General features: G+C 35.0%; 1 protein-coding gene across 1 annotated transcript in view; it reads left to right on the top strand.

The window, feature by feature from the left end:
* The window catches only part of RYR2 (ryanodine receptor 2), a 296,407-nt gene that overhangs the window by 165,682 nt on the left and 107,702 nt on the right, over positions 1 to 23,023 (top strand). Inside the window, exons 34-50 of the mRNA XM_081335695.1 lie at positions 599 to 758; positions 1,002 to 1,088; positions 3,174 to 3,400; positions 5,511 to 6,312; positions 6,812 to 7,012; positions 8,421 to 8,526; positions 9,202 to 9,345; positions 10,761 to 11,034; positions 12,628 to 12,742; positions 15,215 to 15,347; positions 15,825 to 15,928; positions 16,607 to 16,742; positions 17,710 to 17,896; positions 18,688 to 18,793; positions 20,208 to 20,328; positions 20,452 to 20,621; positions 21,526 to 21,746. Of these exons, the coding sequence (XP_081191821.1) occupies positions 599 to 758; positions 1,002 to 1,088; positions 3,174 to 3,400; positions 5,511 to 6,312; positions 6,812 to 7,012; positions 8,421 to 8,526; positions 9,202 to 9,345; positions 10,761 to 11,034; positions 12,628 to 12,742; positions 15,215 to 15,347; positions 15,825 to 15,928; positions 16,607 to 16,742; positions 17,710 to 17,896; positions 18,688 to 18,793; positions 20,208 to 20,328; positions 20,452 to 20,621; positions 21,526 to 21,746 (3,294 nt within the window). The remainder of the gene's footprint in view (positions 1 to 598; positions 759 to 1,001; positions 1,089 to 3,173; positions 3,401 to 5,510; positions 6,313 to 6,811; positions 7,013 to 8,420; positions 8,527 to 9,201; positions 9,346 to 10,760; positions 11,035 to 12,627; positions 12,743 to 15,214; positions 15,348 to 15,824; positions 15,929 to 16,606; positions 16,743 to 17,709; positions 17,897 to 18,687; positions 18,794 to 20,207; positions 20,329 to 20,451; positions 20,622 to 21,525; positions 21,747 to 23,023) is intronic.

Genomic DNA, 23,023 nt, shown 5'->3' on the forward strand with positions numbered 1-23,023 from the left:
CTACATTAATACAAGCCACTTAAATGGGGAGTGTGGGAGAGGAAATGAAAGAATGCTCACTTAGAGATTTATTTTTTGCTTAATAAATTTATTAATGAATGTATTATTTTCTGATATATGAAATTTTGAATAATTGACCAAAAAAAGCCATTATGGGCAAGCTAGAGCTAGATCTCTGTGAAGTCCTATTGTAATACATATGAGTTAAGTATTCATTGAGTCATTGACATAATTGCGATAAAATAAGCCTAATTTTACCTTCATGTATTTATTTATTTGCTTGCTTGCTTGCTTACAGCATTAATAACTGTATTACAAATTGTCTCATGAGAGCATTAGCAGGTTAAAAGAAAAACACATTAAAACTGTCATCATGCAGAATCTGTGATACCTGTAGGACTCTTAGAAAACTGTACATGCTGCTTTATCTTCTCTCTGCTTGGAAATGCTCTGCACATATATTAGTAGGAATTTCCTGTTGGTGAGCAAATATTTTAATATTGAAGAGAACTGGATAGAACATGGACATGGCAGAGCCTAATGGAGTTTGGGAGCTTGCCTTGTAACATTAACCTATTATCAACCTTTTGAAATGCAGTATCAAACGAAGCAATTGCTATATGGTGTGTGCCGGAGAAAGCATGAGTCCAGGGCAAGGACGCAATAATAATGGATTAGAGATTGGTTGCTTGGTTGATGCTGCAACTGGTATCCTATCCTTCACTACCAATGGCAAAGAGTTAAGCACTTATTATCAGGTAATGTTTTTTTTTTGGTTATAGGTTGCCCAACAAAATTTGATTATTTTTTTTTTAAAAAAAACATACTATATTTGAAAAGAAAATAGTAATTTCCCCAAATTGTAACTTTGGATAGTAGCTCATGAAAGATTTACAACTTTATTATGGCAAATGCTTAGGTTAATATGGTTCTTTCTGCAAACTATCTTTATACCTACAGTATTTTGACTTATAATATTTTTTATATTTGTTTTTACTTAGGTGGAGCCAAGTACTAAATTATTTCCTGCAGTATTTGCACAAGCCACAAGCCCTAACGTTTTCCAATTTGAGTTGGGACGAATAAAGGTAACTATCACCCATTTAGTTTACTGTATTTAAAACATTCCTGATACTCTGGTTCCAACCTTTTGCAATAGTAACAAAAGTGGGATAAATTTTTCCTTATCCAGTGGTAGAAGTGTGGACATTTCCTTTCTCAGTTCCTCATCGTCCATCAGTTATACTGAGAGGAAAATCTTGAGTAAATACAGGATTATACACAAAATCAGTACAGAACCATAGTCAAATGGGTTCCCATCTTTCTTAGATCTCCCATTTATCTTTGAGTATAGAAACCATGCCAAGCTCTGGTTTTATATTAGAGCAAGAGAAAAAGTTGTGGGGGTATAACCTCCAGATTTTTGTTTTTGTTTTTTAAAAAAACCCTTCAATGAGCTTATTCAAGTAACCTATTCATCATAACCTTTCTTTGGAACACATGTGGTTCAGCATCTATATATAGTTCTGGTTGGGAATTTACCATAGCCAAAAGTTTCATGCCGTTGAACAAGAAACTAAAAACAGAAAAGGTTCCCCTGAAAGTGTGAGAAGGTAAAGTCTAAAAAGAAAAAGAAAAAAAATCATCAATTTCATAAACTCCAGTACGTTGGTGATAGACCCAATTAAAGTATCTGTATTGGAATAGCACTACTGTACACTATTAATACATGTCATACAGTACTGTTATCTAATGGGTACCTGGTAGATAAGCTTTTTTATTTTTATATATTAAATTTATATGCTGCCCATCTCACTATCCAAAGTGACTCTGGAGTATTTTATCACTACATATATGCCAGATAGATTTATATCATGGTTCTTTTAGTAAAAATGTTATTAGGTTTTATAGTAGTACTTACTGTGGTTGTGCTTTTTGCCAATTTTTTTCATAGAAAGCTACAACACTAATTTTTGCATAGAACGGACTCTCAAAGTATGAGTCATATTTTACTGTTCAATGTCCACCATTGGTATGAACATATAAAACTTAATTAAAACAATAGTCATTACAATACAGACAGTTGAGACCAACATTTTTATGATAGGGATTTTTATACTACCAGAGTTTCAGTAGGTCATTCAGGTAACACCACTCAATTTTAAAAGGAATGTGATAGCTAACATGGTTAGAACACTGGGTTGACAATCTGCAAACCTGCGTTCGAGACTAAGTGCTGTTGTGTGGTGGGGTGAGTTCCTGTCATTCGCTCCAGCTCCTGCTGACCTAGCAGTTTGAAAGGGTGCAAATGTGAGTAGATAAATAGGTACCACTTTGATGGGCTCATTAGCAGAGACATGAAAGGAGCCCCCTACTGGGTGTCCCCTGGGCAAAGGTGATGCCATTGGTTAATTCTTTACAAATATGATGAAGATTCAATCTTAAAATGAAAAGTGAGTCAGGTTGCTTTCCTTAGTATCAGAATCATGTTCAGTTCTGCTAAACTGCCCTTTACAAGTAGTCTTAAGGCTTAGCACCATCTTTTTGGTCAGTATTTAGCAGCAACTAAATATCTTCAATGGATCATTCTTGGAGTTTGTTGCATCTACTGATGCATCATTTTCTGAAAGAGTTATCAAAGGTTATGGATTGAATTCTGACTCTATTTTTATATTTTCCTATGGTACTCAAAATCTCAGCAACAAACTTATTGAATCATTAGCATACATGGATAATGAACTCTTAAAATCACATCGGCTAGGAGACCGTGTACTGTTTGTATAGATCTCCATATTTTCATACTGACAGAGTGATTATAGTTGAATTATGGCATTTTTGTCAAAAGTAACTTTGGACATTCACATCAGTCAACCTATTTTTCTTGCATTCTTCTCCTTTCCATCTCATCCGCTAGAATGTTTGTTATATTTGTTACATTTTCACAGAATGATCTTTAGTATGAATACATAAGATGACAATTCAAACACAGTTACGGGTAAGCAACCTATTCTCCAAATTTATGAAACATGACCATTTCATTCATATATACACATATATATGTATATATGTATATGCATATGTATGTGTGTGTGTGTGTGTATTTGACTGAGTTTATTTTTTTGTTTTTTCAGTTTACTGCATTTACTGACAACTCTGTTTTGCTCTGTTCTCAGAATGTAATGCCATTGTCAGCTGGCTTGTTCAAAAGTGAGCACAAAAATCCACTTCCTCAATGCCCACCCCGTCTCCATGTTCAGTTTCTGACACATGTTCTTTGGAGCAGAGTGCCAAATCAGTTTTTGAAGATTGATATATCACGGATCAATGAACGTCAGGGCTGGTCAATACAGTGCCTGGAGTCTTTGCAGTTCATGTCCCTTCACATTCCGGAGGAAAACAGGTACTTACTCCTTGGTTGCATTTACAGATGAAATGAGATAAGATGTTTGATCTTAAGTGTATGGTAAATCATATATCCAGTGCTTTTTTTGTAAAAGAAAAAGGTGCCGGAACTCACACATGTCATACAACCTGCCTTGCCTACCCTACAAGGTTCCATCCAAATAAGGTGCCGGCTGAAAAAAAGGATTGTTGTTGTTGTTGTTAGCTGCGAAGTCGTGTCCGACCCATCGCGACCCCATGGACAACGTTCCTCCAGGCCTTCCTGTCCTCTACCATCTTCTGGAGTCCATTTAAGCTCACACCTACTGCTTCAGTGACTCCATCCAGCCACCTCATTCTCTGTCGTCCCCTTCTTCTATTGCCCTCAATCTTTCCCAGCATTAGGCTCTTCTCCAGTGAGTCCTTCCTTCTCATTAGATGGCCAAAGTATTTGAGTTTCAGCTTCAGGATCTGGCCTTCTAAAGAGCAGTCAGGGTTGATCTCATCTAGGACTGATCGGTTTGATCGCCTTGCAGTCCAAGGGACTCACAGGAGTCTTCTCCAGCACCATAGTTCAAAGACTTCAATTCTTTGGTGCTCAGCCTTTCTTATGGTCCAACTTTCACAGCCACAAAAAGGATATCTTAGTATATATTGATAAAATCCTATCAAACATGCAAAGGGCAGAAAGACAATAAGAAAAGAAAATTAAGACTAGGTAAATCTATTTAAATCTGTTTATCACTTTTAGTATTTTATATTCTGTTTTGTTTTGTTTTGTTTTATTATTTTATTATGTGTAACCCAGAGGTGGATTTCAGCCAGTTCTCACCAGTTTGGCAGAACCAGTAGTTAATTTTTTGTTGCCCAGGCCCAGAACGGACTTCCAGAAGTAGCATCCACACAGAGAACAGTTGTTCACATATTTGAATCCCACCACTGGTGTAACCCACCTATATTATTTTTACTGTTGTATCATCTGCGAACTTCACAATATGGTTGGTGGCAAACCTAGCACAACAGTCATGATTCAACAGGGTGAACAGCAGTGCACTTAGGATGCAGCCCTGAGGAGAACCTGTGCTCAAGAAAATGGTATTAGAGGTATTTGTTCCAGCTCGCACGTATTAGGGCCTGTTGGTAAGAAAATCAAGAATCCGGTTGCACAAAGGGGTGTTTATGCCTAAAAGGCCCAGTTTATCTACTAGATGCTGGGGAATGATTGTGTTAAATGCCGAACTGAAGTCAACAAACAACAAACGCACATGAGTATTTATTTCTTCTAAGTGCTTCAAGGTCAGATGGAGAACAGAAGAGATAGGATCCTCCGTAGAGCGATTTGGTCGGTAGGCAAACTGAAGTGGGTCAAATGCTGGCAGGAGGCTAGATACAATAAAGTCCTTTATCAGCTTCTCAAAGCATTTCTTAATGGTGGATGTCAGTGCAACTGGACGGTAATTGTTGAGGCCTGTAATTGTGGACATTTTTGGCACTGGCAAGATGATGGTCATCTTAAAACATGATGGGACTACTGCCTGCTGCAATGAGAGATTGAAAATATCTGTGAGAACACAAGCCAGTTCATCTGCACAATCTCTAAGGACACGTCCAGGGATGTTATCTGGGCCTGCTGCTTTCCAAATGTTAACTTTCTTCAGTGTTTTCCAGACAGAGGTGACATCAAAGCTTAGCACTTGCTCATCAGGATGGGGCACAGCTTTCCTAGCAGGAGTGCTGTTTGATGTCTCAAATCTACCAAAAAATGCATTCAGTTTGTTTAGGAAGTCTGTGTCATCCTTACATATCAATGGATTCACCTTGTAATCCGTAATGGTCTGGATTCCTTTTCACATACGCCTGGTGTTTGTAGGGTCTTGAAAAGAGTCCTGAATTTTCTAGCAATGGGCTTGCTTTAATTAAGCTTTAATTAACTAACTGCTTTAATTAAACTTGGTTCCATTTTTGCTTATGTAAATGTGCACTCTAGATTGATCCTTATCAATTTACTGACTTATCAGTAAGATAATTGTGAACTTGTTCTTAGAAAGCTGATTGTATGGATGTAAAAGCACTTTCCACACAAAGTCAAAACTGCTATGTTTAATTATTTTCCTTCTTTTTTATTGCAGGTCTGTAGATATTTTAGAACTATCAGAACAAGAAGAACTGCTAAAGTTTCATTATCATACTCTCAGACTATACTCAGCAGTGTGTGCTCTTGGGAATAACCGAGTTGCACATGCTATGTGCAGCCATGTTGATGAATCTCAGCTTCTCTATGCAATTGAGAACAAATACATGCCAGGCTTGTTACGTGCGGGCTATTATGATCTTCTCATTGATATTCATCTTAATAGCTATGCCACTGCAAGGTTGATGATGAACAATGAATTCATTGTCCCAATGACAGATGAGACTAAAAGCATTACTTTGTTTCCTGATGAACACAAAAAGCATGGCCTACCAGGTATCGGGCTTAGTACATCTTTACGACCAAGAATACAGTTTTCTTCTCCCAGTTTTGTAAGAATGAACAGTGAGTGCTACCAATATAGTCCTGAATTTCCTCTAGAAATTTTAAAGTCTAAAACCATAGAGATGTTGACAGAAGCAGTTCAGGAGGGCAGCCTTCATGTCAGAGATCCAGTAGGTGGTACTACAGAATTTCTGTTTGTTCCTTTGATCAAGCTTTTTTATACCCTTCTTATAATGGGTGTCTTCCACAATGAGGATCTGAAGCATATCTTGCAGCTCATTGAGCCCAGTGTGTTTAAAGAAGATAATGGTCGTGAAGATGAAACCCGGATATTAGTGAAGGAACTGGTTACAGAAAGTCTAAATTTAGAGACAGGTGTGGATGAAATCAGAAGAGAGAAGGTTCCAGAAGAAGGACTTCTTCAAATGAAACTTCCTGAGCCCGTAAAATTACAGGTAATCACGAAAGAATGCATAGGTAATAGTATATTTTGTGGATTATTTTTCTACCTGAGACATTTATGTGCCTATATATGCACAAACATAAAAAAAATTGGGCTGGCAGTTTAAGAAAAAGTTCTAGACATAGAGAAAAGTAGATACAAATAGAAAAGAATATTTACAACATGTGTATACTGAGAAGAATATTGAGGGGGAGAAGAAGAATATTGACAGAGTAAAGCTGTCAGTAAGCAATAAATAATACATTAACTACAAATAATGTATTTAAAAGGAAATTAAAATTTTAAGCTGAGGGAAAGAAAAGGGCAGAAATTTTTTCAGTACTTTGAAATGGAGACAATGAAAGGTTTAAAAAATAGAAATAGATGACAATGGAAGTAAGTTGTATTAAAAAAAAGAAATCCAAGTTAGATAAAAGAAATACTCCATATCTGAAATGGTAGCTTCAAAACTATGTTACTTCATTTGTTTTGTTCTATTAATTTTATTTCAGATGTGCCATTTACTCCAATATCTGTGTGACTTCCAGATACGCCATAGAATAGAAGCCATTGTAGCATTTTCAGATGATTTTGTAGCAAAACTTCAAGAAAATCAACGTTTCCGATATAATGAAGTTATGCAGGCTTTAAATATGTCTGCAGCTCTGACAGCCAAGAAAACAAAAGAATTTCGATCCCCACCACAGGAGCAGGTTAATAATCTAATAAATATTTTTATATTGGGGGTTTCTTTAGTTTAAAAAAAATCTGTACAAGGTAATAATTTTCCTGGACCAGAGTATACCAGACTAAAAATAAAAGCTAAACTGTCTTGATAAATGAGAATTCTGATTTCCATAACATTCAGCTATTGTGTTTTAACAAGGAGCAGTCACTTTTGACAAGCATTTTGCCATTCATGAAAAATATGGACCAGGCCTGATATTAATTTAACTGTTTATGACTGAATATACATTTAAAATATGTGTATGGGGACCCCCCAATACATTAAATAGTTGGATTTTGATGAAATGAATTTTCTAGAATTCTTACGATGTATTCATTTTTATGTGCACATGTTTTTAGTTATCTTTATACTACTACTACTACTACTACTACTACTACTACTACTACTAATAATAATAATAATAATAATAAGTTGGAAGGGACCTTGGAGGTCATCTAGTCCAATCCCCTGCTCAGGCAGGAAACCCTATACCATTTTGGACAATTGGCTGTCCAATCTCTTCTTAAAGGCTTCCAGAGTTAGAGCATTCATAGCTTCTAGAGGCAGGTTGTTCCACTGATTAATTTTTCTAACTGTCAGGAAGTTTCTCCTTACTTCCAGGTTGCTTCTCTCTTTGGTTAGTTTCCATCCATCGCTTCTTGTCTTGCCTTCATGTGCTTTGGAGAATAGCTTGACTCTCTCTTCTTTGTGGCAGTCCCTGAAATATTGGAACACTGCTATCATGTCCCCTCTTGTCCTTCTTTTCATTTGAATACTTATAATTTGACAATCCTTCCCCCAAACATGCTGTCCCCTACTTTGGTCTGAATGGGGACCTTCTAGCACAAGTTATAGGTCATGGAGCCTGTACTAAGAAAAGAAGAATGGGAAAATCCTACTAGGTCTATAGGAAAGTTGCTCTTTTTGTTCGTTATTTTGCTCTCTTTTAAATATATGTGTCAAGAGATTTTATTTGTGAGCCTTGCTATTGGTGAAAGGATAAATGAAAATTATTATGTAACTACACAGGTACCAATTAGAGTGCCCATTTTTAATTTAAGTCTCAAAATCCTGAACATTATTTAAACCATTTCTAACCAGTACTAAAAGGAATCTGATGACATTGATAATGTCGTAGTACAAGCCAAGAGACAAAGATGTGGCTTCACCATTTCTTTCAATAGATCTTACAGGAACTGAATTAGTGAGCTGTACAAAAGTGTATATAATGATAATTCATTAGAACGAGCAAAATATATGCGCTTCTTTCCATCCTTTCTTTCCATGGGGAGTTTTAAAACATGACTTAAGTCTAATACTATTTTAGTAAATGTTGTATTTTACCTACATATCACCTCTTACACATATCTTTAAATATATGTTCGTTTTTAAAGATCAACATGCTGCTGAATTTTAAGGATGATAAAAATGATTGTCCTTGTCCTGAAGAAATAAGAGATCATTTCCTGGATTTTCATGAAGATCTGATGGCACATTGCGGTAAGCCTGAACTCTGAATACTCCTTTCCTGCTCCAAATTTTAACACAAATAAAATACCGATAGTTTTATTCAACAAAATATGATAAATTGAAAGGTAATTCTAATACCAAGATACTTAAAATTGTATTGAATACAGTGTTAAAACTGCAGTGTCTATACTGTCAGCAAGAACCTGCAGATCCATATAACAACTGCTGCCTTGATCTAGCTTTAGGGAAATCATAAGGTGTAAAATTAGCACGACATGGCCAACTACCATAAATTGCTTTTTGTTTTTCCCCCAGAACTATTTTCTGAATTTGAAATGTGGTCTCCATAATATTGACAGTGTAGCATATAGCTGCTAACTCTGGGTTGCTAGGATGCTCCTTTGCAATGCGAAAAAGGACAAGATACATGAAGTTGTATATCAATAAATGATATGCTTGAAAATATCAAATTATGGTAGCTGTATTGAAATATTTCAATGCTTTATTGAAATCAATATTCACTTCATTTCCCTAATTAGAAGTTTGATTTCTGGAATACTTTAAAATTATGGCCAGGCATGATTTCAAATAATAAGCACTACTTAACTGCTCTCAAAGTTCTAAAGCTAGTTTTGGAAATGAAGACAAATATATTGTTTAGTTGTGGTTTTAATGCTGTCATAAATATTTGATGTTTATGTCTAGGAATTCAGCTAGATGAAGATGGAATTCTAGATGGAAACAATGATTTAACTATTAAAGGTCGGCTGCTATATCTTGTAGAAAGAGTCACACACTTGAAAAAGAAACAAGCAGAGAAGCTAGTTGATGATAATAACAGGAAACCATGTAAGTAAAGTAAAATAAGGTTTAGTTGTTACCTGAATTTAAAGTAAGCATAGTGTAATAATTCTCTCATTCTGATATCATAATCTTTTTCAGAAAAAATGTCTTTAAATTCAGTGCAATTTCAGCCTTTAACATAATTTATCTGAAATAATTGCATGTTCTGGTACATTATACTACATTCAAAATCTGCTGACTAAGAAGTTGTGGCTTTTGGGAAATCCTTGTTGAATTGATGGGATGCAAAGTGGAATTCAGATAGGCTAACAAAATACTGAGCAAATGAATAATTTTCCACTAGTAAGGATGCATTCATTTCTATTTGTGGGAGGGGATAGTTGTACAATCTTTGGTAGGGAATGAAATAATGAGTGTGTTGTGATTCAGGGTCAGCCTGTGGGTTCGGCAGTTGGGTCAGACGATTCAGAGGAGGAGGAGGGGGGTGTTGGAGAGCTTGATGAGGATAGCCTTGAGGCTCCGCAGAGCCCTCAGCCAGGCCCCTCCCATCTGGTTGCGACGCAGACCCAGCTGTGTGAGCCTGACAGCGTGGATGAAGATGACCCACAGCTGGCCCTGTTCAAGGACGCCTGACACAGGAGGCAGTCAAGCAGGAGTAAACAGAGGAAGGCAATGGGGCACCTCGGAAGGAGGCAGAGAGAAACCACGCCTTGAACTGTTTAAAAGGGGAATGTGTGGGAGGGCTGGTTTGCTGAAGGCAACCGTTTGAATAGCTCCTGTTTCATGGTTTGTGTTTTGGTTTGCTCTGTTTGCTCTGTTTTGTGTCCATAAATTTGGCAGGCTTAGTTCCAGCCTCTTGCCTTCTTGTAAAGGGGTTGTCCCTGCCTTTTCTGCAGGGCCGGTAGTAGGCTGGTACAGAACAGTGTGGAGGCAGGTACTTACGCTAGAAGCTTTACTTCTTTATTTCTGGAAGTTTCATAGTCAGGGCAACACACTTTGCAACGTGACACATAGCCCATCAGGACTGAATCTGACACATTTAATTTTTATTCCTGGAATGCGAATGCACAGAAATGATGGCCATTGCATGACAGCAGTTTATCATGTCTTCTTTTCTCTTTTCTCATCCTTATTGGATAGGAGATTATTATATTGTTATTAATTCACCTTTATGAATCTTCAGTTTGTATTTTTATTTTAAAGAATATTTTTTATTGTGACCCTTTAAAAAATAATTTGGATTTTTCTAGCCTAGTAACTAGTGAAGCAACTGTCTCTTTTCCTCCAAATTGACTCTGTATGTTTTACACATAATTTCTAATTTGATTTGGTGATTTGCTTTTTTCAGAAATTTATCATTCTGAATTTCTAATCCAAATTGGCATAGCATGTGATGATTATTATTAAAGGTGGAAAAAAAGGTCTTGTTGTATGTTTGTCTTAATGCTTTCTACATCTAGCAACTCTCCAACAGCTGATATCGGAAACTATGGTACGTTGGGCTCAAGAATCTGTAATAGAAGATCCAGAGTTGGTGAGGGCCATGTTTGTTTTGCTACACCGCCAATATGATGGGGTTGGTGGCTTGGTTCGAGCCTTGCCCAAGACATACACTATAAATGGTGTATCAGTGGAAGATACCATCAACTTGCTTGCATCTCTTGGCCAGATCCGTTCTCTCCTCAGTGTTAGGATGGGCAAGGAAGAAGAGAAGCTTATGATTCGTGGATTAGGGTAAAACCTTTCTTTCTACATAAAAGTTAACTGTTACATTATTGTCTTTGATTGATTATTAGGAGAGAAGACTGTGATAGTTAGAGGTTTATTCTCATAGGCTTCAAGGAATTCGCATTGTGGACAAGTAGGCTAATATGTGAAATGAAAATCTATAAAACTGCTAATTTCTAATTAATTTCCTTTTGGCTTCTGGCTCAAATTGAAATAATCCAATACAATGATCAGGTACATTGAAAACATGTGATAATATTTAGAAATTTCTTTTGTTTTAAAGAATAAAACAAAATATTGGTGTTTTGTATTTTAACTTTTTTTGAATAAACTAAACATTATTCTAAAAAAAATACTATTTGGTAATTTTATGGGGGAGATATAGATAAGACATAGAAAAGATGGCAGGTGACATTTTTAGGAAATGTGTTTTTTATATTTATTAACTATTTTTTAATAAGGAAAAGGTTTCTGAGATCAGAGTATATGTTTTCTATGCAACTTAAACCATAATGCTTTCTTCCTATAAATCAAGCATATTAGTATTATATTTTTCATTTCTTTATATATTCATTTTTAAAAGTCTGGCTTTTGAAACAATATATGATTTTTGAAGGTCTCATAGAAACAAATCAAGTGGAAATCTGCATCATCCATATACAATAGAGAACAGCCCTGACTTAATTTAACTGATGAGCCATTTAAAAATAGCAATCTTTTTTTTCCTTGAGGAGAATAAAATGGTGGAAATCAGATTAAAAATCAAAGGGATGTAAAACCCGCTTTTTTGCAACTGAATGTGTCATTTTCATCTCTTTCATATTGAGATATTTTATTTTTGAATTATTAAATAAAAATACTTTTTAAGTTTTCAATTAAAAATAACTAAAAAATTCTTGCCCATCCTTTAGATTAGTTGTTTTCAAATATTTTGAATTTAGGACCATTTTACATTCATAAAAATACTGATGACTTAAAAGAGCTTTGGATTATGTGGTTAATATTTTATATATTATTTATTAGATGCTTATCTCACCTTTTATTATTTTTTTCAAATAACTCAAGATGGAAAAGATAATATTCCTTCTTCCTTCTTTGCTCCCCAGAAGAACAGCTCATATCTATCATGGATGTTTTTCTATAGATGCTAGGCATCTCCAACAATAAATGCAATGACTATGACATGTTTCTTTGAAAAGCAGTAACCATAACTCTTATTTTTAAAAAAAACTTTTTTTAAGCTGTCACTTGAATTACAATTCACAATTAGGCTTTCAAGTCCAATCTAATTCACCAATCTGCACAAATTTGTTCATTTACTTCATTATTTTTGGGGAAAGAGAAGGATAGGTATTCAGAAAGTCTTCCTAGGACCTTTGAGATATGTTCAGGCAGAGTGAGAGTGATGTGTGAACCCCCAGTGATTTGCTTGTGACCTTCCATAGTTTTAGAATCTCTGTTCTAGGATATTTTGAATAAATTTCAGTTTTTTATTTTTAAAAACCACATTAAATGATATGGAGTGGACAGTAACATTTTATAAGTAGATATAAAAGGATTTTCAGTTTACTTTTTACTGTTTTTTTCTATTTCTAATAGGGACATTATGAACAATAAAGTTTTTTATCAGCATCCTAATCTTATGAGGGCACTAGGGATGCATGAGACTGTAATGGAAGTAATGGTGAATGTACTTGGAGGAGGAGAATCAAAGGTAATATACGTTTAAGTTTTGGCTCTGACACCAGACAAAGCTGCTTATCTCTTGTTGAAGATTTGGCTTAATTAGGGATTCAAATGATTTGCAAAATTGCACATTTAACAACTGCACCCAATAAACCCAATCTATCAGTAGTTTTACTATGACATCAAAATAATGGTTTTATTCTGAAGAGAGGACCGAGTTCAGGTTGATGGTTTCATGGTCTTGAGTCTTAATGGAACTTAATGAGAACTTAACAGTAACTTAACATACATTCCATTAAAGTTTGATGATTCAGAACTGAGCAAACATTTTTCTAAGTCAAACATGAATATGTTGGCATATTGGGGCTCTGGGTGCACATCCAGTATCTCAGCTGAAGACCTACTGAAATTTTTTGCTTATCAAATAATTCCCAGTTAAGTTTTTCCCAGGTAGCAGCAGCAGATGATAAACTGGGAGAAAACACTTTATCCATGTTTATGCTAGCTGTCGTGTATTTCAGTTCATGAAATTAGATGCCCAACTTTTATTAAAATACAGGCTTAACAGGGGCAGTTTATTTTGTAGAACTACAATTAGCCCTAAACTAATGTCCCTTTATCCAACACTAATATGTTGTTTGAATTGTATGGTTTTAGTGGGAAGTGGAATTAGGCTGTGTGTTTGTAAATTTATCAACTATCCAGGTCACCTCTGTATATAAACTAGTTAGCAAACACCTGTACTTAGATGCACAATTACATGCTTATGTGATTTATTTCTCCATTTCTTCCCCCACCAAATATTAAGTACAATATACAATCCTGTTTTGCTGTGATAAAGTGAAGAAATATGTGCAAATGAAGAATGAAACTGCAATAGCATATTTTTGTACTTTCTCTTTCCAACCTGTCATTAAAATTAAGTTTACACAGGATAAATCTAGGAATGTGTACATTAATTGGCATACATTTCAATGCGTTAATATTGTCTAGTGTGCATTTATTTGAAACGATATTGAAATACATCACTTTAATTATTTCTTACCCTTTTGATTTCTGCAGGTAAGCTTCTCTAGGGATAAATGTAGAAATATGTTGAATAATAAGGAAAAGTTGTTACCACATCTAGTGAACAATGACTACTGAAACTACTTGTCAAGAGAACTTGTAGCATGGGCTGATCAAACATTTATGCAAGGAAGTAGTGAGAAAAAGGGGGAAAGGTTGAGGCAATACTTTAATTTCATGTCACAGTTTAGTGAGGGATGAGCATGTAATGATGGAGAAGGTCAGCAAGCTTTATTAGCTGACATTAACTTGGTAATCTACCATTAAAAGATTTCAGAAAATTCGGCAGTAATTCTAAAGTTTGAAAACAGGGTTAGTAGCGGACTCAGTTAAGAATTTATTATCTAAGAGACAGAGTTGTCATGATCACTTTCAAAGAAAGGATTAATTGAATCAGTAGAGATAGCAGGCTTTCAAGATTTTCATTATTGACCTCTGCCTGAACACTGAGGTGTTATTCATAGATTACATACTCCTATACAGATTAGTCCTGTTGCAATGTAATCTTAAAAATAATTTTTGGTAATATCTTGCCCAGTTGTGGATTATTAATGAATAAATGGGGTCTAGGTGGAAGTTACTCCAGCAGACCATACATTTTGTCCAAAATATGCTTTGATCCCATGAAACTATAGAATCTGCATAAAAAATGAGAATATGCAGCAGGATTTTTCAAAGCAAAATTCAAGCATGATTTGTGAGGAGAAAGGGAAGAACATTCTGGAAATGTCAGAGAGCAGACTAGCAATAGAGTGCAAATATTTGATGGGATAGTTGGTTTTTTTTTAACCCAATATCAGAGCCAGCTCTTCCCAATCCAGCCCTTTTTATTCTACTACGAAATTCTTAGGATGCTGGGATTTTATTGGTCATGGACTTAGAATTTTCCTTTGCTGAAAAATTTGCCAGAGTGCAGTGAAATCTTTAGTTGGCCACAATGACACTCTGTGATACCATAGCACAAGTTCTGTTCTTGCATTAATCCATTATTTGCATTCAAATGTCAGGGATGCACATGGAGAATTTGAATCACCTCTGCCAGAGAATTTTTACATTGGTTTGCTTGACAATAAAGGTCACATCCTTTGGTTTTACTAATGAGCCATCTCCTTTGGATGGAGATTATTTGGTTTACAATTTTTAATCTCATGAATAGTGGAACTGAGCTGAACCCTCCAGTTTTCTGTTATGACCAAACCTTAATGTGTCCATTTTAGGTGCTTCTCCCTATGATGGCTTCATTTTATAATGCACAGAACCAACTTTAATGGAGTCAAAGTTTAAGCAATCAGGATTTTCACTTTGATTGAATATGTATCTAGATATTTGAGTAGTTTTACAGAAAATTACATGAAAAAGCAAATTACTTTATTCTGAGGTTTTTTTATATATATGCTATCCTTGCTTTTCTAATGTAGTACTATTTGTCTAGGAAATCACCTTTCCTAAGATGGTGGCAAATTGCTGTCGTTTTCTATGTTATTTTTGCCGCATCAGCAGACAGAATCAGAAAGCCATGTTTGATCATCTTAGTTATCTTTTGGAAAACAGCAGTGTTGGACTTGGTAAATATATATTATATTTTCCCTACAGTTCACTATACATTTTGTATTTATTGCTGTTAAATCTTTTTGGAGTTCATAAATTACTGGCTACTTTGCATATTCATTCTAAGTTGTTTCAAGGCTTCCAACACCTCTTAATAATAAATTATTCCTATCTATTAGCATTATGTGTCAGCCATTGCATTCCCTGTCAGACCATTTATGCAGTATAGCCTGGTTAGAATGGATGTATTTTTACTGCATCCTCACATCCCTAAATCCTGAAAATGTATGCCTAGTTGACACATGGAGTAAAACTATAAAGTATAATAAAAACAAGTGTGGTATTATTCAGATGATATTGACTCAACAAAATCATGGCTGTATATTATAAAATGTGGTTTTCAAATCTGAAATATTTCATTTAGCTACTGTATTTCAATAACAGGATGCTGTGCTGTTTTAACATGTTGCCAATTTCTGAAATTCATTTGACAGCTTCTCCTTCTATGCGTGGATCAACACCTTTAGATGTTGCAGCAGCATCAGTAATGGATAATAATGAACTTGCATTGGCTTTACGAGAACCTGACTTAGAGAAGGTAAACCATAAATAGTATTGTAGAATCTATATTTTAGTAAGTATTCATGTATTTCTTAACATACAGTCGCAGCACTTTGCATCCTGTTAGCCATGTAGTTTTCATATACAAGTGCCCCATAATGACAGGGTTTAGTTTCATCTCAAAGGCACAAAACCTTTGCTGGGAAGAGTAGCTCTATGAACAGAAAATGCAAAACTAGGAGGAGAGAAAGCACCCATTGTACAATTCATTAAAAAGTGATTACTAACATAAGAGAAAAATTAGAACAATATACAATTTCTAGAATAGAAATTAAGTTAGAAAAATAAAGGTGAAAGTAACTTCTAATACATTTATTTTTTTCTGTTGACTATCAGGTTGTTAATTCAGGTAAATACAAAGAACTATGTTTAAGCAGAAGGTTTTTCATAGAATTAAAGGGAAAGGAACTAAGACTACTGTGATAATGTGGACAAAAGGGCAGTCTGAGAATTATAGATGGAGACTTAAAGAGTCAGGATGGAGAAGGGAGGAAGATTCTAGGAGTATGAAGTGTGTAATGGGCATCTTCAAATTGGGTAACAAGTTATAAGATGACTATGGAATCTAGACATTGGTAAAATATGCATATATAGAGAGAGGGGGAGAGACAGGGGCAGCATATGCTTCTATTGTTTAATTTTGTCTTGTTCTTAGGTAGTCCGCTACTTGGCTGGCTGTGGTTTGCAGAACTGTCCTTTACTAATTTCTAAAGGCTATCCAGATATTGGATGGAACCCAGTTGAAGGAGAACGATACCTGGATTTCCTTCGTTTTGCTGTTTTTTGCAATGGTACTGTTAACATATTTCAGTTTTTGAATAACCTAGTTATTACTAATGAATTATACCTTAACTACATTTATTAATGAGCCTGATGCTGCTTCTCAGGTGTGTTTATGATGTCATAGTTTGATCAATGTTTCCTTTTTAGCAATCTTCTTAAGTCACTATGCAGCACTGAGAGAAACCTTGAGAGAAAACTGGAAACATTCAATGAATAGCGTATCTTCCCTACCCAACTGGGGGTGACATGATAGCAGTGTTCTAATATCTCAGGGGCTGCCACAAAGAAGAGGGAATCAAGCTATTCTCCAAAGCACCCGAAGGCGGGACAAGAAGCAATGGATGTAAACTAATCAAGGAGAGAAGCAACCTAGAACTAAGGAGAAACTTCCTGACAGTTAGAACAATTAACCAGTGGAACAACCTGTGAATGCTCCAACTCTGGAAGTTTTTAAGAAGAGACTGGAGAGCCATTTGTCTGAAATGGTATAGGGTTTCCTGCCTGAGCAGGGGGTTGGACTAGATGACCTCCAAGGTCCCTTCCAACTTTACTATTATGATTATGACTTCTTCCTTCTGTGTTGAAAATCTGAGTGAAGCTCAATTTATCCATTTTTTTTCTCATCTCATATTCCAGTACATGCCATATAACTTTGTTGATTTCAAATATAATTGTTAGGAAGTAAGAGAGAAGAAGCATGCATAACTTATAGTGATGTTATCTGAGACTCTTTTGGATATTGACAGAGTAGATGGAGTTTCTCACGGGTTAACTGTTTAATTCAGTCCTTAAAGTCTGCTTTTGGGCTAGAGATAGTGGAGCTTCAGGCACAATATAGGTTCCTGCTAATATAGTTGTCAAATTTCAAAGTGAATAAAGACTATATATATTTCTTTCTTTATCATATGTTTATAGAAACTAATTCCAGATTTTTGGCTTCATCAAGTAGTTAAGTAAGTTTCTATATGATTGTAGGAGAGAGTGTTGAAGAAAATGCTAATGTGGTGGTTAGACTGCTCATTCGACGTCCTGAATGTTTTGGACCAGCCCTGAGAGGTGAAGGTGGAAATGGCTTGCTTGCTGCCATGGAAGAAGCCATAAACATATCAGAAGATCCCACAAGAGATGGTCCTTCATCAACTAATGGATCCACTAGAACACCGTAGGTAGAATGGAAATGTTTATTCCCTGAATATAATTTTTCTATAGGGTTCATTGTTTCTAAAAGGAACTGTGTGATGCTGTTCTATGACAATAATAACATTTGCTTGTTTGAAACTAAAGCCTAATAAATTTCTTAAGTATAATACCTAATGTTAATTTGTGTGGGGAATGTAAATAACAATACATTATTTATGATACAAATGATAAGAATCTTCTGCTTACTACAAACTCTCAAGATAAGAGGAACATCAGCATATGGATTAAAAAAAGTGCAAGTTTTGTATCCTGTTTATATCCTGTCTGTCCATCCATAAGTAGAACACAGATGGACAATAGAATATTTCATAGTGTATTTAAGGTAGTATGTAATCACTACCCCCACATAATTTAACTTATTATTATTTCCATGTGTTCTAAAATACTTAGGGCATAAATCCTTTTCAAGAAGTGGATTTTTCTGTTCACCAGCTATCATAATTGTTGAGCAATAGTCTTCCTGCTGTTTTCAGAGAAGCTCCCTCCCTCCCCCCAAATCCCCCCAAACTAAAAACCCCCCACCAAACAACCCCCCCCCCCCATTTTGTATTATTTTAGACTGAGGGTTTAGAATTAATGTAAAATTTTCACTATAATCTTGTCTTGAGGATTTTCTGAGCATTAAAATCTATGTTTTAACCGGATATGCCAAGGCTTGAACCCAGGTCTGACTAAAGATAAATTATATAGCAAATTTAATAGAGAAATTTTTATTTCTTCACTGTTTTTTAATTTCTTTGAAAAACTGAACAGAAGTGAAGTAGAAGAAGAGGATGATACTGTTCACATGGGAAATGCCATTATGACTTTTTATGCTGCCCTGATTGATCTCTTGGGACGCTGTGCTCCAGAAATGCATGTAAGTATGTGTTAATATATTTAATTTAATAGCTGGAACAATAAAGTGTATAATAGGCCAGAATACACATTTGTAGTTCATTGCTTGGAGAGTGTGGACTCCTGCATAAGGCAATCTATTGGTTGCTGGGTGAGAAAGAAGAGTTTCTCTTTTTCCCGCTTTTTTTTCTTCTGAGTGCTCTGTGTGCTATTTTGTGATTTACCTGATGATTTACCTTATGATGAAGTGATGTGCCTGACTATCTTGTTTACTGTAAATATAGATGTTAAATATATTTATTTTTTTATAAAACCACAAGTTCATGTCAGAGTGACCTCATTTGGACACCTGTTGTGCAATTCCCTGACAGTATGCATGTAATTACTATTTATTACTTTTGCTGAATTTATATCCTTTCTGTGTTAAAGAATAATGTGAACCATCATCCTTTTTCTGATTCAAGTATTCCTGAATTCATGAACTTGTGGGTGAGATAGTGGTACTCATGAACAAAAAGATGTATCAGCAAATCCTGGGTAACATCATGGTTTGCAGGAATATGAAACAGTCAAAGGAAAAATAAAACATCTTCAGCAGGATCAATCCTATCTCTGCGTAACCTAGTGATGACTTAATGTTATATATAAATAACTATTCTGTGAACCTCATGTTGTCCTTTGTGCTGAGACAGAAATCTTCAAGGTTCACATAAACATGCTAAAATTCAAAATGTTATTGTAGGTGGAATTTAGGAATCAACATACCTACTTGTCTCTCGAAAGTGAGATGGGCGGCATCATATTTATATCTATATATCTATATTTCTATCTAGATAGATATAGATATAGATATAGATATAGATATAGATAGATGGATAGATAGAATCTACTTCACCCCGTACCACAAAAACTCTGACTATCCCCCAATGGCTAAGATTCTTGATTGGATGTTATATGTGGCAAAGAAAGAATATGAGTGTATATAGATATTTGTGTGGTGGTAGTTGAATGGAATAAAGTAACTTGAGCTGTAATAGAAACAATTCACATTGTAGATATTCTTCACTCATAGGAAAATTAAATATGTAATTTGATTTTTTATAAATGTGAATTTCTCATTTCTGTCTTTTTTGACATAAATAGAAATGATTGTTAACATAATTACCTCTTCAGATCCTTCAATGGAATATTTACCATGAGAACTGCACCGCCTTTAAATAGTAATTGGAATATGATATCAGGCCCATCTTTGAACAAATATTGAGCTCTATGAGATTTCAAGTTATATTGTGTTAATTTGCAGAATTATTATTTGGTGCACATGAATGTATAATTAGCTTATTAATAGAATTCTTATTTATAAGGATATATCTGCATTCTTTGATTGCTACATTCTCATACAAGCCAGCTAAACACTTATTGCCTTATCCCATTAGCTCATCCATGCTGGCAAAGGGGAAGCCATTAGAATCAGATCTATTCTAAGGTCCTTGATACCTTTGGAGGACTTGGTGGGTGTAATTAGCATTCCTTTTCATATGCCAACAATAGCAAAAGGTAAGAAAACTTACAGTTTTTCTTCCTATCATTTACTATGAGTGACTTGATTATTTCTTCTTCATGTGTGTAGAAATAATTGTCTCTCGTTCTCTACCTCCCTCTCCCCCCTTTCCCCCCCAGATGGCAATGTTGTGGAACCTGATATGTCAGGGGGGTTTTGCCCTGATCACAAGGCAGCGATGGTATTGTTTCTCGATAGGGTCTACGGAATTGAAGACCAAGATTTTCTTCTACACCTACTAGAAGTTGGCTTTCTTCCAGATCTTCGTGCAGCTGCTTCATTAGATACGGTAACAAGTAACTTTTAACTCTCCTTAATTAGTGTTTTCTGTTTTATCCAGATTTATCCTTTGCATAAATTTTGATACTTTAAATACTTTTAAAAATGATGAGTTAGTGTTTTCAGTTAGGACTGAGTAACACTTTGGATTCAAAGGGAACAAAGTGTGGGAGCCTTCGTGTACCCCAGTCTTCAGTTCCTTAAGGCAACATGATTTATCTTGGAGTTCCATGCCTGTCTTTTGTAAGTTGCTACATGATTCTGGGAAAAGAAACATTTGGTTTCTTTTGACACTTGGGTCAGGTTTCAAGTTTAAAGTGAACACAATTTTTCAGTGTTAATTAACCTGAAAAAAATGACATTTAGCTTTGTAGAGAGAAGGATGATGGTATGATATAATATTCCTGTCATGCAAATAGGCTTTGAAGTTGAAGCCTTGACATAGAAATGTAGACATCCGTTTTTAAAAAATAAACTGTAATTCAAACACAAATTAAATGTTCAAAAGATATTACCACTGTCTGATTAAATATCTGATTGTTATTGCATAAGATGATGCAAAAATAGCTCTAATAATAGGCTAAATATAGAGTGTTGTGCCATCACTGCTGATTCAAAATGATTGCAATTTTAATATGGGAATAATAAAACAAATGATATGTTTTAATTATTTCTACTGCAGAAATTGGGGCAACCATGAGATAGTAGCTACAATATGCAGAAAACTGTATTGCCATCTAGTGGTCCTTCAGTGTTTGCATTTTTAATTTTAATAAAGACTGGAATAAAGAAAAAACATATAAAAATATATTTCATATTCTTAGCAGGTTTGAAAAGTCTTAGCTCAAACATACTGAGACTGTGTCATTTTTGTGCAGCAAAATATCTGAATTGCTATATGATTTGTTTTATAGGTTGCCCTGAGTGCCACAGATATGGCCCTGGCACTTAATCGGTACCTCTGCACTGCTGTTTTACCTTTATTAACAAGATGTGCTCCTCTTTTTGCTGGAACAGAGCATCATGCTTCCCTTATAGATTCTTTGCTACATACTGTATATCGGCTTTCCAAAGGCTGTTCTCTTACCAAAGCTCAGCGGGATTCTATTGAAGAGTGCCTACTCTCCATTTGTGGGTAAGGATGGGTTAAGAGAGCATGGATGGAGAGAGAAACACTAAAATTAAGGGAAGAAACTTCTGTAAGACATTATTCTTATTAAAAACTTAGATTACAATAGTCTAACCTAATACAAACTACACTTGGAGAGAATCGAAAAAAGTACAAGAAAAAAGAGAAAGAAAAGGAAAAGAATATAATAAAGGAGAAGAAAAGAAATATGTAAAGAAGAGATTTTCAGCTTTCATCACATCAAGTGTAAACAAACTTAATAACTTTTCACCCCCTATAAGGTTAAACAGATATCTTTTCATTCCATATCATATCCCTTCTTTATAAGCAAATCCATAAAATATCTACTTTTCAATCCTAGTGTTAGCAAAAATTCCATAAAGGGCTGCTAGAAATTTTTTTAAAAGTTTATTTTACCCCTGATCAAATAAACAAACTTTATATTTCTTCCTTTTACTTTTACAGTATTAATCTTTAATCAAATAATGTAGAATTTTAAGTTCTTTTGATTTCTTCAAGGTTTTAACAAGCTTCTTTTGTAAATCCAGTAGGAAAATATTTTCATAGCTAATAGCTTTAAGATGGTTAATAGGCCAAAAATGAATAGAAAGTGAGGCTTTCAAACTAAGTGTCCTTTAAAAGAATTGCAAGCAAGATGACTGATTCTTTCATCTTCCAGTACTTAAACCCACAGAAAACTGCTGTCCTGCAGTCTCTTTACAAGAAGCAGTTGTCTGGAGCATATGTGGGTAATCTCCTGTCCTTTTCTTATCCAAAAAGTATCCAAGCAACGGGTTTACTTTCCAGTTTCTTCATTTTTGACATGATCATCAGCTGTACTTTCAGAGACATTATTCAGTTCACCCTGCCTCCCTTGGAAGTCTTATAGGATATTATTCTTGAGGCTATTGCTTGTTTGAAAGAAAAACAAAAATAAGCTTTATTTAGGGAAAAAAAACACGGTGATTGCATGACCTAACAAAAGTAAATAAAATGTAGAGTTCCATTGCTAACTGTTATTGTATCTGTTGAGCCAAGTAGTCAGTAATTCCATGGATGCAGAAAGCTTGTGCAGGTGGAGTTGAATTCTAGTAGGATGTAGGATTGATAGTAGAATGAATCAACAGAGCAAAAGTATCTGTAATCACTTTAGCTACTAGCATGTAATAATTACCAGTATGTAATATTTACAATAAAAATACATTCCAGGACTGATGCAGTTAGAATACTATAACATTCAATAAAAAAGTAATGTATGTGGGAGGTATCCTCAAATAAATAAG

This window comes from Vipera berus (genome assembly GCF_964194415.1).
Source record: "Vipera berus genome assembly, chromosome: 1".
NCBI classification, from domain to species: Eukaryota; Metazoa; Chordata; class Lepidosauria; order Squamata; family Viperidae; genus Vipera; species Vipera berus.